This window comes from Desmodus rotundus, chromosome 7, assembly GCF_022682495.2.
Source record: "Desmodus rotundus isolate HL8 chromosome 7, HLdesRot8A.1, whole genome shotgun sequence".
Lineage (NCBI taxonomy): Eukaryota > Metazoa > Chordata > Mammalia > Chiroptera > Phyllostomidae > Desmodus > Desmodus rotundus.
The window spans coordinates 115,393,692-115,409,204 of NC_071393.1; the positions used below are offsets into that span (position 1 = coordinate 115,393,692).

The 15,513-nt window shown below is 43.6% G+C and overlaps 2 protein-coding genes and 1 pseudogene across 7 annotated transcripts in view; 2 read left to right on the forward strand and 1 right to left on the reverse strand.

Moving 5' to 3' along the window:
- The window catches only part of HEATR4 (HEAT repeat containing 4), a 53,783-nt gene that overhangs the window by 25,269 nt on the left and 13,001 nt on the right, over positions 1-15,513 (reverse strand). For 3 of the 6 annotated variants that reach the window (XM_071222059.1, XM_071222060.1, XM_071222058.1), the window contains 2 exons: positions 8,422-8,453; positions 5,084-5,203 (listed from right to left, as the gene is read on the reverse strand). The exons of 1 other annotated variant lie outside the window; for it this stretch is intronic. The gene's annotated coding sequence lies outside the window, so the exon portion shown is untranslated. The remainder of the gene's footprint in view (positions 1-5,083; positions 5,204-8,421; positions 8,454-15,513) is intronic. 2 more of the 6 variants (XM_045202095.2, XM_045202094.2) reach the window with 1 other exon arrangement.
- LOC112311477 (acyl-coenzyme A thioesterase 1) lies at positions 753-8,749 on the forward strand. Its single transcript, XM_024567843.4, has 3 exons — positions 753-1,440; positions 3,725-3,927; positions 6,999-8,749. Exons 1-3 carry the CDS (start codon positions 858-860, stop codon positions 7,572-7,574), a joined length of 1,362 nt encoding a protein of 453 aa, XP_024423611.2. The 5' UTR covers positions 753-857; the 3' UTR covers positions 7,575-8,749.
- Positions 12,129-15,081, forward strand: LOC112311897 (peroxisomal succinyl-coenzyme A thioesterase-like; annotated as a pseudogene).

A 15,513-nucleotide genomic window follows, 5' to 3' on the forward strand; every position in this document is an offset into this window, starting at 1 on the left:
CGACTCCTTTCAATCCCAAATAAATGCATTTTTGTGTGATTTCTGCCTCCTGACAATTTCGGTTAACAATATGTTTGAGGTCAACAGGGGCCTTAAAGTTTCTGCAATCTCTCGAAAGAAAAGAATAAGAAATTATGAATATAAAATCAAGTATAAGGTCTTGAAAGAGGGTTGAACTGAAGTTTGCTGAAAAAAATCCACCACAGGGTAAAAACCATAATTTATGAAAAAGTAGGAAAAGGTGAAAAAGTCTAGGGTGAAAAGGAAATACTATTTGCCTAAATGAAACATGGGAGTACAGTATATAACAAAATAATAACTATTATCTCATTTGGCTGTTTTTACCCCTAAAAGGAATAAAGCTGAGGTCACACAAATATACCAGGCCCTTTAGATGTGGCATGGTGTAGAAGCATATACACAATACGAGCAAAATACCATGGCGCACATTTTCAAAGACAAGACCTATGATTATTATTACCAAAGTGATAAAACTCCATTTGTCCTGCACTGCTTAGTTATTAAGGGTGGAGACTGGAGACTGCTATGTGCCAGCTTCCCGCAGTGGCAGCCCTGGCCCAGCCCATCGCACAGACTAAAGAGCTTTTAGGAGGCAGAACTGGGACATTTTCTCCCAAATTAAGTGGAAGTCTTTCAGCGAGGAGGGTTTGCGCAAGCTTGCCTTTGCTGCTGATTGGCAGGACTCGCCCTCCAAGCTCAGTTTAGCAGACTGCTCTGCCCATTTGGGCTCTTAGCCAGCAGCTGGGCAGCCTGCCGTTAGAGGCTCCCCAACCAGTCCCAACTTCCTCCACAGCTCCGTGCAGTTGATCCGAATTCTGAAATCAAGTCGCAAAACGATGGCCACATCTCCCGCTGTCCTGCGAGCGTCCAGACTCTGCTACCGGGGCCCTAGGAGCTGGGCGCTGCTGCCAAGTTCTCCAAAGTTGAGGCCTGCTAGCCTGGTCTCTTCGGGCCCTGCTCGGATGGCGGCCACGGTGACCCTGGAGCCCGCAAGCCGCTGCTGCTGGGACGAGCCCGTGCGCATCGTGGTGAGGGGCCTGGCCCCGGAGCAGCCGGTCACTATGCGTGCGTCCCTGCGTGACGAGAAGGGCGCGCTCTTCCGGGCCCACGCGCGCTACTGTGCTGACGTGGGCGGCGAGCTGGACCTGATGCGCGCGCCGGCCCTGGGCGGCAGCTTCACAGGGCTCGAGCCCATGGGGCTCATCTGGGCCCTGGAGCCTGAGAAGCCCTTATTTCGGCTGGTGAAGCGGGACGTGCAGACGCCCTTCGTGGTGGAGCTGGAGGTGCTAGAGGGCCACCAGCCCGAGGGAGGGCGTCTCCTGGGCCAGGCGGTGCACGAGCGAGACTTCCTTGCACCCGGGGTGCGGCGGGTACCGGTGCGTGCGGGCAGGGTGCGCGCCACTCTCTTCCTGCCGCCAGGTGAGCGCAACCCAATTCCAGTTTCTTTCCGCTGTTTTTCTAACCTCCTCCGCTTCCATCTAGAGGAAGGAGGTAGCTCCCAAAGTTCCGGAGGTCAGCGTGGCCTTAAAGTATCAAGGAGACAGGAATGGAATGTAAGCCTGGCTGGGGAGATGGCTCTGCTGCTCCAAAACTGAGAGGTCAGTTAAAAGCTATCCTAAAGAAAGGAAAATGTTATGGGGAGACCCGAATTAGGGCCCCCGCCTCTTTGGTTCCCGTCTGGCTCGCAGGAAGATGAATTCAGGTGAGAGACAACGCGTATAGTAGAAATGAGATGGCAAGTTTGTTTATGACATACAAGAACCAGAAGCTGCCAGCAGGGCCCCGCTAGTCTGAGTGCCCCAACAGTAGTATAAACCTTAGGGGTTTTATGCTCCTGGCCAGCTTCGAGGTTCTCCCTCCTCATCCCTCTCCAGACCCTGGGATTAATATACAGTTGCAAAGGCTTTCTTTCCCAGGTGGTGGAAACGATCCATAGGGAATTTCAAGGGCTCCCCTGGTCCTGTGCTGTCATGGTTTTTCCTGTGACTTTTCAGAACACCTGACCATGCTTAGGACTGTTGAATTAATGAGTGAGACATATCTCCTTCCCCCTCTCTGCCTTGGTTTGCTATCTATCCTATCGAAAAGACGGTTGTAATTTTTTAAAAAACATTTATAAGGAGTTTCAAGTTTTTAATTTCTTAAAAGGTTTCTCAGTTTTTACAACTTTGTTTATAATTCCCATAGTATTTTAAGGTTTAAGAAAATTAGCATGAAGGAGGAAGTTAATAGTTCCTGCTATTAACTGGAAATCTTCTGAAATTATTGGATAACATTTCCATTACATCAAAAGCAGTTGGCCAATGAAAAGATAAAAAGATGCTTATCCTAACAGGGATCAAGGAAATGCAAAATAAAACTACACATTTCACACACTCAAAATTTGCTAAAACTTATAAGTCTAATATTACTATTGTTAACAAGTATGTAGAGGAAAAGGAATTCACACTGCTAAAAGGAATATATTTATTTACCTATTCCTGGAAACAGTTTTTTACTTATAAAGTTGATAATATCATTCCATTACTTCACATACACCAAAGGGTACTGTTTGTAAGAAACAGCCCAAATGTCCATCAACAGTAGAAGTGAAAAATAAATTGAGGTATATTTATAGCAGCAAATGTAAATGAACTGCAGGCACAAGAACCAACATGAATGAATCTCAAAAACAGTGTTGAGTAAGACAGTCAAGTCCCAGAGAACACATTCAGTTCCATTCCATTTCCATAAGATTTTTAACAAGGCACAAATAAACAAAACAGTGTTTCAAGTACACATATAAATGGTAATGGGGTAACGAAAATCAAGCGAATAAAATCCAGGACAGTGGGAGGGGAGATAAGGAGCGCAGATACTCAGGAGCCTTCAGGGGATAGTACTGAGTCATTTTTTTAAATGTTGGAGATAAAGTGTTTGCTTTATTATTGTTCTTTAAATTTTGCATATTAAATACAAACTTTTTATGTAAGTAGTGAAAATATCCAATAAATGGAATCATACAGAGTAGGTAGCCTTTTGTCAAGCATAGTGCACTTGAGATTCACTTGTGTTGCTCATGCGTCAGCAGTTCCTTCTTGATTCGCAGCGGTGCCCCGTGGTGTGGGTGCACAACGGGTTGTGTACTCAGTCACCACTTCCAAGACATTTGGGTTTGAAGTCATTGAAGACTATGAATAAAGTCACTATAGACACTTGCGTACAAGTTTTTATGAGAACACAAGTTTTCACTTTTCTTGGGTAACTATACCTAGAGTGAGATTGCTGGATCATATGGTAAATATGTGTTTAACTATATGAAATTGCCCAACTGTTTTCCGGAGTGGCTGTATCATTTTGCATTTCCACCAGCAATGTATGAGGGTTCCCACTGCTCTGCACCCTCCCTAGCCTTTGGCATTGTCAATTTTGTGGGGAGAGGGCAATGATTTTGCTGTTTTCATTGTCTATAAATTATTTTTAGTCACAAAAGTAACACACAATCTTTGTAAAAATCTGTGCTGCGTTGAGGTTCTGCGTGTAGAGGGGAATGTGGATTTAGGCCATGCCATTGTCTGGATACTTGAAGACCAGAGGTGTTTCAACCTGTATTTTCTGATTGTCAATAGAAAACTTTGACATTACCCAATAGGCAACAAATGGCTTTTGACATCACTGCAGAGTTTTAAGAATAATTTAGTTTTGTGTTTTGTTTCTTCCAAAGAACCCAGGCCCTTTCCTGGGATTGTGGACCTTTTTGGAGCTGGAGGTGGTCTTCCGGAATATCGAGCTAGTCTGCTGGCTGGGAAGGGTTTTGCTGTGATGGCTCTGGCTTATTATAACTATGAAGACCTCCCAAAGGGCATGGAGAACCTCCACCTGGAGTACTTTGAAGAAGCTGTGAACTACCTGCTTAGTCACCCTCAGGTAGGAATTTCTGAGTTTTGTGGTCTACATATCAGGCCTTCTCTTCAAAAATGCTCTTGGTTTTCAAGAACTACGCCCTGGCTGGTGTGGCTCAGTGGATCAAGTGCCGGTCTGGGAATCAAAGGGTTGTCGGTTTGGTCCCCATACAGGGCACATGCCTGGGTGGTGGGCCAGGTCCCCAGTAGGGGGAGCGCAAGAAGCAACCACACATTGATGTTTCTCTCCCTCTCTTTCTCCCTCCCTTCCCCTCTCTCTAAAAATAAAAAAATCTTTAAAAAGCCCAAAAAGAATTAGACAAATTCATGACAGCCATTCCCTACCCCCAATATGCTACCTTTTATAGTCACTTCTCATAGACAATTTCTATGCAATTATGTGTTACTGTGATAAGTTTCCTGCAGGTAAATTAGTTCTTAGTTGGTATTATGGAATTTTAAATTTTAGTATTTTATGGTATTTCATATTGAGCCCCAACACATCTGAGAAACCTGGGTTTCACAGGAAGTAGAAAGAAAGGGGGGAAGGAATCCTGCCCCAATTTAATGTTTGTGTTTAACAACCCTCTCTTCCTTGTGCTCCTTCTGAAAGCACAGTATTAAGATTTAAAGGTTCTTTGATGGTCAGAAAACCTGGGTACTAAGAAATGTTTGGAGGCTTCTAGGCTTAGGATATCAGAGGATCAGAAGATTATTTTACAATATGGAAGCATAGGAGCTCTTACAAAAAGGGACAGAGTATAGTGGAATTAGAATAAGATGTGGAAGGAAGTACAAGATGGTTATGGCCCGTTAGCTTAAGGGTAGCCCGGGAGAACAACTGGGTTGGTTCAGGACACAGGGGAATGTGGGCCAGGCCATGTATTGAGTCAGAGGGAAATTAGGACACGGGTTTCTGAACAAGGAACTGTAAAAACACACAATTCTTCTGTTAATTTAACTCAAGTCTAACTATTATTTGCCATTCTTTCCTTTTCTTCTTTTGGTTTTCTTCCTCCCTTCAATTTGATCCATTTTTTCAAAACTTGGAGGAGGGACTGAAAGGAGATGGAAACTCAATCAATCTACTTGGCTATTTTTTTAGTAGTTGTATCAGGAGTCTTCCCATTTCAGGCAACAGCAAACTCAATCTAAACTGTTAAAGCAGAAATGGAACTTACTGTCTCATAACTGAAAAGTCTGTGGTACAGGCTAGGTTCAGGCACAGGTATGTTCAGGAAACCAGATGACATCATCAATTCTCTGTCTCACCAAGTTCTACTGATGTTTTGCTGTTTTGGCTGCAATTTTAAAAAAAAGTGGATAGAGAAAAGTTAAATTTGAGTTTTTTAATTTTATTTATTTTATCCTCACCCAAGGATATTTTTTTAATTGGCTTTAGAGAGAGAGGAAGGGCAGGGAGAGAGAGAAAGAGAGATTGATGTGAGAGAGAAACATGGATTGGCTGCCTTCTCGTATGCACCCAGACCAGGGATTGAACCCACAGCCTGTGTGTGCCCTGATTGGGAATCAAACCCACAGCCGTTCCATCTATGGGATGACACTCCAGCCAACTGAGCCACACCAGCCAGGGCTAAATTTGAGTTTTGATTTCACCAAATACTAGCTCTAAGGCTAGTTTCTGTTTCCTCCTTTGAAAAATTGGGGTAATAATATCATTTAATTTCTACTACTCTTATGAAGAATAAACATTTTAAACCAATCTAGCGTGCTATTGTAGAGACTACATGAAGAAAGAAGGACTGTTGTCGAGAGGTAAAATGGCCATTGACAGTACAGGATGTTGGCAACTACGACAAGATCAGTCCTTGTAGAATAGTGTAAAACTAAATTAACCTGGAGGGGACTGAGTAGAGAATGGTAGACAAGAAAGAGGAGAACAACTACAAACAACTTCTCCCCCGAATTTTGCTGTGAAAGACAGTAAAAGACTATGGCAAAGTGGATGTGAGGTCAAGGAATTATTATTGAAATGTAAGAGGTACTAGAGCATGAAGTACACTTACAGGAATGAGCCAAGAGAGAAGAACGTTATGAAGGAGGAGCAGTAACTGTAGGAGCAAGATCTATTAGAATGAGAGTGGATGGGATCCCAAGTCAAGCAGAGGGGTGGCCTTTGATAAGAACAGAGATACTTCTTTGGGAAGCAGGAGGGAAGGCAGAGAACTTGAGCTCATTTGGAGCTAGTAGATTTGGCAGGGGAAAATGAGGAAGAGTTCCTACTGGCTAGTTTCTATTTTCCCCATGAAACATGAAGAGATGAAAGTGAAGGGAAATAGAGAGGGGTTCAAGAGGCTTGAGAAGGTAAGAAAATGTGTGAAATTGTCTTTTGGAGACATGAAAAGCAAACAGTGAAGTGTGGCAGGACTCTGGGCAGTACGGATGCATATCTGAACTTTGTGGTCATCAGATGAAAGATCTGTCAGCACAAATGTATTTTTTCTCCAGGAATGTTCATGTATACAAATGCGGGCCTACCGGAAGGGAACGGGTGCATTTAACCAAGGTTATCACCTTTCTAGGCAAGTATGACCAAAGGAAGAGAGGTATTAGCTAAGAGCACTTGAAAGGGAGTGATAGTAACAATGAAGCTAAAGTCTAAGCTAGAGGAGATGGGAAGTGAACACGAGAGAGATACTGACAGCAAAAAAAGTGATAGATGGAAACAGGTGGCACTAAAATGGCCAAACTGGAAGTGCTGAAGATGGGGACTAGAAAGTAGAATGCTGGCAGCTGAGATTTTGAAGATGAGATACTTACCGATGATGGCTTGGTTTAGGTTATGGCAGTGGGAGTGGGTGGCTCGGGTGGAGTAGAGAAAAATATCATTGGAAGTATGGAGGTCAAGGAACTGAGAGGCCAAAGTATTTAGTAGATCATCCACATGGTTGTTGAAATCACAACAAAGGCGATGGAGAAATTGTGGGAAGGAAGAGTAAGTAGATATCCCATGGTTCCATGACCATGGTAAAGGGTGGAACCCAGATGCAGGCTCAGCTCCACCTGACTTCCAGTTCTAGGCCCTACAGTAGGCTGGTTCATGGACTCGTTCTTTTCCCTCTGTCCTTATGCCAGGTGAAGGGTCCAGGAGTCGGGCTGCTTGGGATTTCCAAAGGAGGTGATCTCTGCCTCTCCATGGCCTCATTCCTGAAGGGCATCACTGCCACCGTCACAATCAATGGCTCGGTGGTCAATGTTGGAGGAGCCTTACACTACAAGGGCAAGACCCTGCCTCCCCAGGGTTTCAACCAAAATCGAATCAAGATGACCAAAGACGGCCTTGTAGACATTTTGGATGCCCTGGACCCTTTGGAAGGATCTCACCAGAAGAGCTTAATTCCTGTGGAAAGGGCTGAGAGTGCCTTCCTGTTTCTTGTAGGTCAGGATGACCACAACTGGAAGAGTGAATTTTATGCTAATGAGGCCTGTAAACGCCTACAGGCCCATGGTAAGGAGAAGCCCCAGATCATCTGTTACCCTGCTGCAGGACACTATATTGAGCCTCCTTACTTTCCCATGTGCCGGGCTTCCATGCACACCTTGGTGGGCAGACCCGTCATCTGGGGAGGGGAGCCGAGGGCTCATGCCATGGCCCAGGTGGATGCTTGGAAGCAGCTCCAGATTTTCTTCCACAAACACCTGGATGGGTAAAGGGGATAATCCCACCAAAACTGTAATCTTGACTGTGTGGCATCTCCTGTGCTAATTTATCTTGGGTACATCTGTTACAATTAGTGTGCACGTATAGTTTCTTTTAAAGATTTTACTTATTTTTAGAGATGGGAAGGCAGGAAGAAAGCAAGGAAAAGAAACATCAATGTGAGAGAGAAATACCCATCTGTAACCTTTCATACATGCCCCAACCAGGGACTGAACCCACAACCCAGGCATATGCTCTGACCAGGAATTGAACCAGCGACCTTTCGCTTTGTGGGACAACACCCAACCAACTGAGCCACACTAGTTAGGGCTATCGTTTTTTTCTTTTTAATAATTACTTAAACATTTTCCCCTCCTCACTGTTAAAATGAACTTAGCAATGAGTTTCCAAGATTTTTATAAACTACATCCCTTTTAGTTGTTTGGGAGGAAAGGGATTCTGCAGAAAATAAAATAGATGGAGAGCATTTGAGATCTTGCTCCTAGGCATATGTCCTCATTTTGGCTCAAATAAACTTTTTTTCAATTTTTATAAGTTATTGGGGTGACATTGGTCAATAGGATCATAAAGGTTTCAAGTGTACATTGCTACGATACAAGATCTGTACATTGCACTGTGTGCCCACCACCCAAAGTCAAACCATCTTTTGTCACCGTATATGAAGCCCCTGCCACCCCTCACCACCACCCTAAATAAACTCTTACAAAAGTTAACAACAACCCGGGGGTGGGGGAAGGGTCAGGGGAGACAAATGGAGGAAAGTTGGGACAACTGTAATAGAACAACAATAAAAAAAATTAATGACAACAAAAAACACAACAGATAGAAAAGGCATACCTTTTAGTCTCTCACAAAACAAGGCTTTAGCTCTGAAAGGAAAAGTAATACTGATTAACAGTAATTGTACATAATGGTGCTCAGTAATTATTTGTTTAATTATTTACTATTATTGAATCTGGTTAATAATGAACTTGATTTAATTAATAAGTGATTACTTGCCATAGAAGAAAAGCATATAATATCAAAAATATTATCAGATTTGAGTTTTTCCTTCCAGAATGGAAGTGAACATCTTAGCTGTAAGTTACTAGTTAGATTGCTACTTGATGTGGAACTACTAAAAGTTTTCATAGCAAATATATTTTCAGCTCCTCAATGTCTTCTCCTTGGATGAAAAAGTATTTTCCTAGTGCAAATACATTTCAAGTTATGTTTCTATTGACACATATGGGCCTTTATGATTTAGTTGGTTTGAAAGCTGGCAAAATATTATTTAGATGAATTACATAAGTTATTATTAAAAATAAATGATGAATAAATTAATATTTATATCACTTGATATAAATAGTACCATAATAGGCTTACTAAACTTTCCTTAGAGGATTTTTTTACTTTAAATAAATTAACTTTTGGTTATGGTGTTATTTCCTCAGTTATCTTTTTAATAAAGCAATTCTTGACATTTTCCGCCCTGTAAATGATATAGTGCTTTTTGTTTTGTCAGCTTGTTCTTGTATAGTACTGCGTGCTTGTCACTTAATTCTCGCCAGTCAGTGTAATGAGGGTGTCGTCTTCATTTTACCCACGAGGAAACCAAGTCTCAGAGAAGTTCTTCACACAGTAAACGTACAGCTGGGGCTCAGTATCCCCAAATCCTCTTTCTTCTCTCTGTTAAGCTGCTTCCCTTCTCTCTGTGGTCCTTCACTGTATTTGGGCCCAGCGCCATTTGTCCATAAATTTTTTGCCTCTTCTCATCCACCCAGTAGAATGCACGTTTGTGTACATTTGTCCACATGCACACACACAGTGTTGTGTTCCTCAGGCGTATCATCAGGAATTCCATTAAAGCCCATCCATGCTGTCTGCAGGATGACCAACTGGGAACTGTGGAGAATAGTGTAAAGTTGAACCAGCTCATTGGAGTTTTAAGGGCTTGTAAACTGTCAAACCAGTGTAATTTCTTAGGTTTTTCATAGAAAACTTTTCATTTTCTACTTACATGTTGAAGTCCACCAGTGTCCGATACTTTGTTTTTATTTTTTCTCTTCTATGGTGATATTAACACAGATTCTGAGTTTACTTTATTTCCCGACTGATAGAAAAGAAATTAGATGATTCCCTGCCTAGAGTAGAAAGATATGTGATCTTTTCAGACTCACAGTCAGCCAACCCTCACTGTGGGGCTTCTCTTCTCTGCATCAGCTGCTCAGTGTCAAGGCAAACTGCTGACTGAGCTAACTGATGAGGATATTGTATCCTTCATACTTGTCAAGAGATTCATCAGAAATAGGTTCTGGGCATATGGCACGGACTTCTCGCCTTCCTCACCATTTTGACAACATCCATTTGTGCTCTATTTCAATTCTTGTTACTATTCCAATATATCCAAAATTTTGTGAGGCAGAAATTTTACCTCTGTCCTCTTAGGGTTTCCTGTTGGACTGGAGAATTAAATTGACATAAAACAAATTAACAAGAAAAAAGCAGGGGTGGGATTGAGGGTGGGAGGTGGGGGGAGCAGTGGGGGGAAAATGGAGACAACTGTACTTGAACAACAATTTAAAAAAACCCTAAAAAAAAAAAAAGAAAAAGCATAACAATTTTATTTTTACATGGAAAGTCTCCACAAGAAAAGGAAGTGGCAAAACCTGAGTACTTATATACTAGACTGATCGGAGTGGCAACTGTGGAAAAGTAAAATAGATGAAGAGGCTAAAGGAAGAGAAATTATTTTAACAAGATCTTGTGCAGAATTCTTCAGCATTTACTCCTATTTCTGGTGATGAGACTGTTTCCTTCTTCCTGGTACAGGGAGGACAGTTCTCACATTAAGAGTTTCATCTTAGGGGAAAAGGAATGAGCACCCTTCTTTCACCTGCTGTTTTTCCAGTGCCTTTACCTCAAAATAATCAATATGCCAAAATGACACATTTGGGCTAGCATCCCCGAAGCCCCTTCCCCTGCCCTGTCTCCACAGTGTCTCTCATCCCCACTTGATTTTGGGAACTGAGGATAAACTGAGGGGGAATTTTCATCTTGCTACTATGTGCTTAATTTCTTCTTGTTTCCTAAAATATTTTCCAACATCAAATTTCTTGTTCAAATCTAAATAACAAGTCTTCTAAAAGTCAACTTCCAACTTCCTTAATTATTTCCAGTAATAGTCTTAACTCCTGCTAATCCCACATTTCCTTTCTCTGAATTTAAACATTTTCTTTTCTTGCCCTGGCTGGTGTGGCTCAGTGGATTGAATGCTGACCTGGGAACCAAAGGGTCCTGGGTTTGATTCCCAGTCAGGGCACATGCCTGGGTTGCAGGCCAGGTCCCAAGTAGGGGGCGCACAAGAGGCAACCACACATTAATGTTTCCCTCCCTCTCCTCCCTTTTCCTCTCTCTAAAAATAAACACATAAATAAAATCTTCTAAAATTTTTCTTTTCTTGCTCTCACTTCTCAAAAGCCATCAATATCTTCATGGGTCCCCTTTACTGCTCTCAGGGATATTTCCAAGTGCTTCCTCAGCATACATTACTGGTCTCCCTTTTTATAAGAAGCCCTGATTTTCATTCAGGTATTGCCCTGTTGGCTTCAGGGAGAGCTAACTGCACCCTGACCCAAGGGCAATGAAGGGGACCTGTGTTTGGTTTAAGCCAATCTCAACATTCCATCCAGGGCAAAATGTGTGATTTCAGTCACGTGGAGTTCTCTCTCTCCCACCAAACATGAACAAAGAAGCACTGAGCCCTGATTACTCTGATAGCCACCTTCGGATACCACGAATGGCAGAGCAGGCAGAAAGAAACAGTTTTTGGTGTCACCACTGAGCGAAAGCGGAAAGACAAAAACACACTGAAGGATTCATTCCCATAAAATGCAGTCAAAAAACCCGAACCCGCTTTGTTGGAGCCAGGATAACACACCTTTGGGGAAGGGGAAAGTGAGCGTGGCTTCTAGAGTGCTCGTAATGATGTTTCTGGATCTGAGTGGTTAGGCAGGTATGTTCGGAGTGTGGAAATTCGTTGAACTGCACATTTAGGATTTGTGCACTTTTCTGTATGTACGTTATAATCCACTAAAAGGTTTTTTGTTTTTTTTTAATTACCCTTTTCCGTGGAGGGAATGGAATTCTTGGAGTTCTGCCTAAACTCATTACTGGTTTCACCACGAATCGATTACTCAACAACGTTCACTTCCATAAGTGAGAGTAGACTGAGGTTACTAAGTATCCTCCAGGTCCAGCGCCACACCCACACCTCAGGTTTTCCCCGAGGTCCCCGTCCTTGCTCGGGAGAAAGAACCACCTAGTGCTTTTACCGCAGAGGAGTCTGGGGCGCGTGAAGAGCCCCTACGCCTCCAGAGGCCACTCAGCCGCCTACCGCTCTCGGAGCCAGAGAATGCTCGCTGGGGTACCAGCTCCTAGCACGCACTCCATGGACCCGGACTGGTTCCACCCCGCCCCCAGCCTCCCCTTCGCTGAACGGACTGCAGCTGCGCGAGGCCGGCCAGGCGGCAACCCTGACGCCCTACCCTTGGAGCTGATGGGCTTGGGACCAGCCCGTGCGCATCAATGTGTGCGTCCTAACCCAGAGGCAGCGGGTCACACTGCATGCGTCTCTGCACTACGAGAAGGGCGCGCTCTTCCGGGCCCACGCGCGCTACTGCACCGCGGCCAGCGGCGAGCTGGATCTGACCTGCGCGGGCCCTGGGCAGCAGCTTCGTGGGGCTCGAGCCCATGGGGCTCCTCTGGGCCCTGGAGCCCGAGAAGCCTTTCTGAAAGTTTCCAAAGCGAGATATGCAAACGCCCTTAGTCGTGGGGCTGGAGGCGCTGAGGGCCAGGAGCCCGAGAGAGGGTGTCCCTCGGGCCGTGGTGCACGAGCGAGATTTCCTTGCGCCCGGGGAACGGCGGGAGCCAGTGCGCACTGGCCGGGTGCGAGCCACGCTCTTCTAGCTACCAGGCGGGCCTGGGTTGCCGGGGTGGGGAGGCGGGGGAGGAGGGAGGGTTATAACCTCATCAATGAGAAGGTACTTTGTAGATTTTTCTTCTCTAAAGGACTTTATTTTCCTTTTCAATAGTGGCTCAGGGAGCTGTTTTCTTCCCTTTGATTCACAGGAACCCACTAAATTAGAAAGATCCTTAACTGGAAAGCAAAATCTTTAAATTATGTAATACCTTCCCTTTATAATATTCCGTTCTCCTGGACCTTTCCCAGGAATCATTGATCTTTTTGGTCTTGGAGGGGGCCTGCTGGAATATCGAGCAAGCCTTCTGGCTGGCCATGGCCTTGCCACATTGGCTCTAGCTTATTATGACTTTAAAGGTGTCCGCAAGGAATTCAGCGACATAAATCTGGACTACTTTTTAAGAAGCCCTGTGCTACATGCTTCAACACTCCCAGGTTCTCCTGCTGTGCTTTTCTGTATCGTGCTCCCTAGCTATATCTCCAGAGGGTGTCACTCTGCGCGCACTTGTGCCCGGTGCTGCTGTGCTGTTCTTTCACCGAGATTTCTTTTGGAGACTTCCTTGACTTTATGTGACTATTTCCACTTTCTCTGTCAAATGGATTAATAATGCAGACTAAATCATACAATACATGTGAATTTTATTTATAGGAATTATTTAATAATACTAAATTTTCTCTTGTTATGGAGCTTCTAATTTGTTTGCTTTGCATACTTGTTTTTCGGTCTTTTTCTGACGAAAGAGTATGTTCTCAGTATGACCAGAACTTGCCCACCCATTTCAGAAGCTAAGAATGACATAATTGGACTTTGAGATCTAACTTTGTTTCTATGAAGTTAATCATTTGCTGACATATTTAGATGGGGTCTGTGGAATAATTCACTTCTTGAAACAGAACGTGGTTCCACACCATTACCACACTCAAGCGTGTTGAGACTTTGGTTATACCCCCCTGAACTTGGCAGGTTCCATGACTCAGCATTCTCTAGTGAACTATTATTCTCTGGAATGTGTGTAACCAATTCCCAGACTTGCCAGTGAGTGCAACATTTATTTGCTGTGTCCAGCCAGATGTTCTTTACTCTGTGGGAAGAAACTCATATCAGCTTAGTTTGATTCTCTTGTGCCCAGTTCATAAATTAAAGCTAGAGGCACATCTACTTGCATTTAGAAAAACATTTTTCTGTGTGGTGGGTTCTTGACCCTTCACTCCTCTCCCTTCTTTTTTTCCAGATAAAGGGCCCAGGTATTGGCTTTCTGGGCATTTCTGCAGAGGCTGATATTTCTCTGTCCATGACCTCATTTTTGAAGAACATCTCAGCTACAGTTTCCATCAATGGATCTGGGTTTAGTACAAGCAGAGCCATATGTTACAAGGAGACTTGCATCCCACCACTGGCCTATGACATGAGGAAAAGCAAGATACCTTTCTCAGGCCTCCTGGACATTGTGGATATACTGAATGATATTGTAGGAGAGTGTGAAAACCCCTGCATGATTCCAGTAGAGAAGGCCCAGGGACCTATGCTCTTCATCATTGGTCAGGATGATCATACCTGGAGGAGTGAGTTATTAGCACAAATAGCCTCTGAACGGTTACAGACCCATGGAAAGGAAAAACCCCAGATCATCTCTTACCCTGGGACTGGGCATTACACTGAGCCTCCTTACTTCCCCATATGCCCAGCTTCCATGCACATATTAATGAAAAAGCCTGTGATGTGGGGTGGGGAGCCTGGGGCTCATTCCAGGGCCCAGGTGGATGCTTGGAAGCATATTCTGACCTTCTTCTGCACACATCTTGTACATACCCAGAAGGGAGCTTCTCCCAAATTGTAATGCACTGGTCTGTAGTTGACATGAGAGATACAAGATCAGATTCTAGTGTTTAATAATCTTATGTGAATAAATTGTCCCCTGATTGATATCAAATTCATATCATTGATATTAATGATATATTTTAGGTAACTTCTTATTTTAAAGATTTTATTTATTTTTAGAGAGAGGAAGGGAGGGAGAAAGACATCAATATGTGGTTGCCTCTCATGTGCCCCTTACTGGAGACCTGGCCTGCGACCCAGGGATGTGACTGGGAATCAAACCAGAGACCCTTTGGTTCGCAGGCTGGCACTCAATCCACTGCGCCACACCAGCCAGGGCTGTTTTAGGTAACTTTTTGGAATAAATTATTTTTTCACTAATTTTACTAATGTAGCACATGCCTAATGTAGAAGACTCCTTTCAAAGGTATACAACAAAAAAGTAAAAAGCATCTTCACCATTAAAATTTATGTTTTCTTCTCAATTTTTTTCTTTTATTCTCACCACTTCTGCCACCTCACCATGGATTCCTGCCTCCCTCTATAAAGACTACAGCACCTGCCAGGCAGCCCTCTCCTCTTGAACCTTCAGGCCCAAGTTTCTGCACCAAACCTTTTTTTTTTTAACCTTACCCATGCTTTTGCAAATAGTCCCTTTATGAAGCGCTCCTCAAATTACCCAATTTGAAAGTGCCACTTTCTTCCTGCCAGTAATCTGATACAATTTCAATGCTGACACTGCCCATGACCAGATTTGTGAGTTGAGAAACAAAACTCACTGAGCACCTACTATAAGTGTGTTTATAGTAGGCAGTGTTTTTATATATGTTAGCCTATGTGGTCATCACAAAAACATTTTACAGATAAGGAAATTGGATTCACAGGCCTAGTTATGTAGCTTGCTAAGTATCATCACACTCTTGAGGAGCAGGGTCAGACTGGAACATAGGTAGGTCTCACCCCATAAACATCTGCCTGCTCTGGAAGCCGCTCTAGGTACCCTTAGCTCCAGGAAAAGGCTTGGTAAAGGAATAGGGGTAAGGGAGGGATTAGGACTATGTTTCTCCACTGATCCTCCAAATTACTAGTGTTACAGATTTCCAACTGTGCGTGAGGTTGGCACCCCTAACCACATCCCACCCCTTCTTCA

Excerpts from the sequence above, each read along its gene's own strand:
- LOC112311477 (XM_024567843.4), top strand. The coding sequence starts at position 858 with ATGGCCACATCTCCCGCTGTCCTGCGAGCGTCCAGACTCTGCTACCGG. Across the intron at positions 1,441-3,724 it reads CACTCTCTTCCTGCCGCCAG|AACCCAGGCCCTTTCCTGGG; the intron begins GTGAGCGCAACC and ends TTTCTTCCAAAG. Across the intron at positions 3,928-6,998 it reads ACCTGCTTAGTCACCCTCAG|GTGAAGGGTCCAGGAGTCGG; the intron begins GTAGGAATTTCT and ends TCCTTATGCCAG.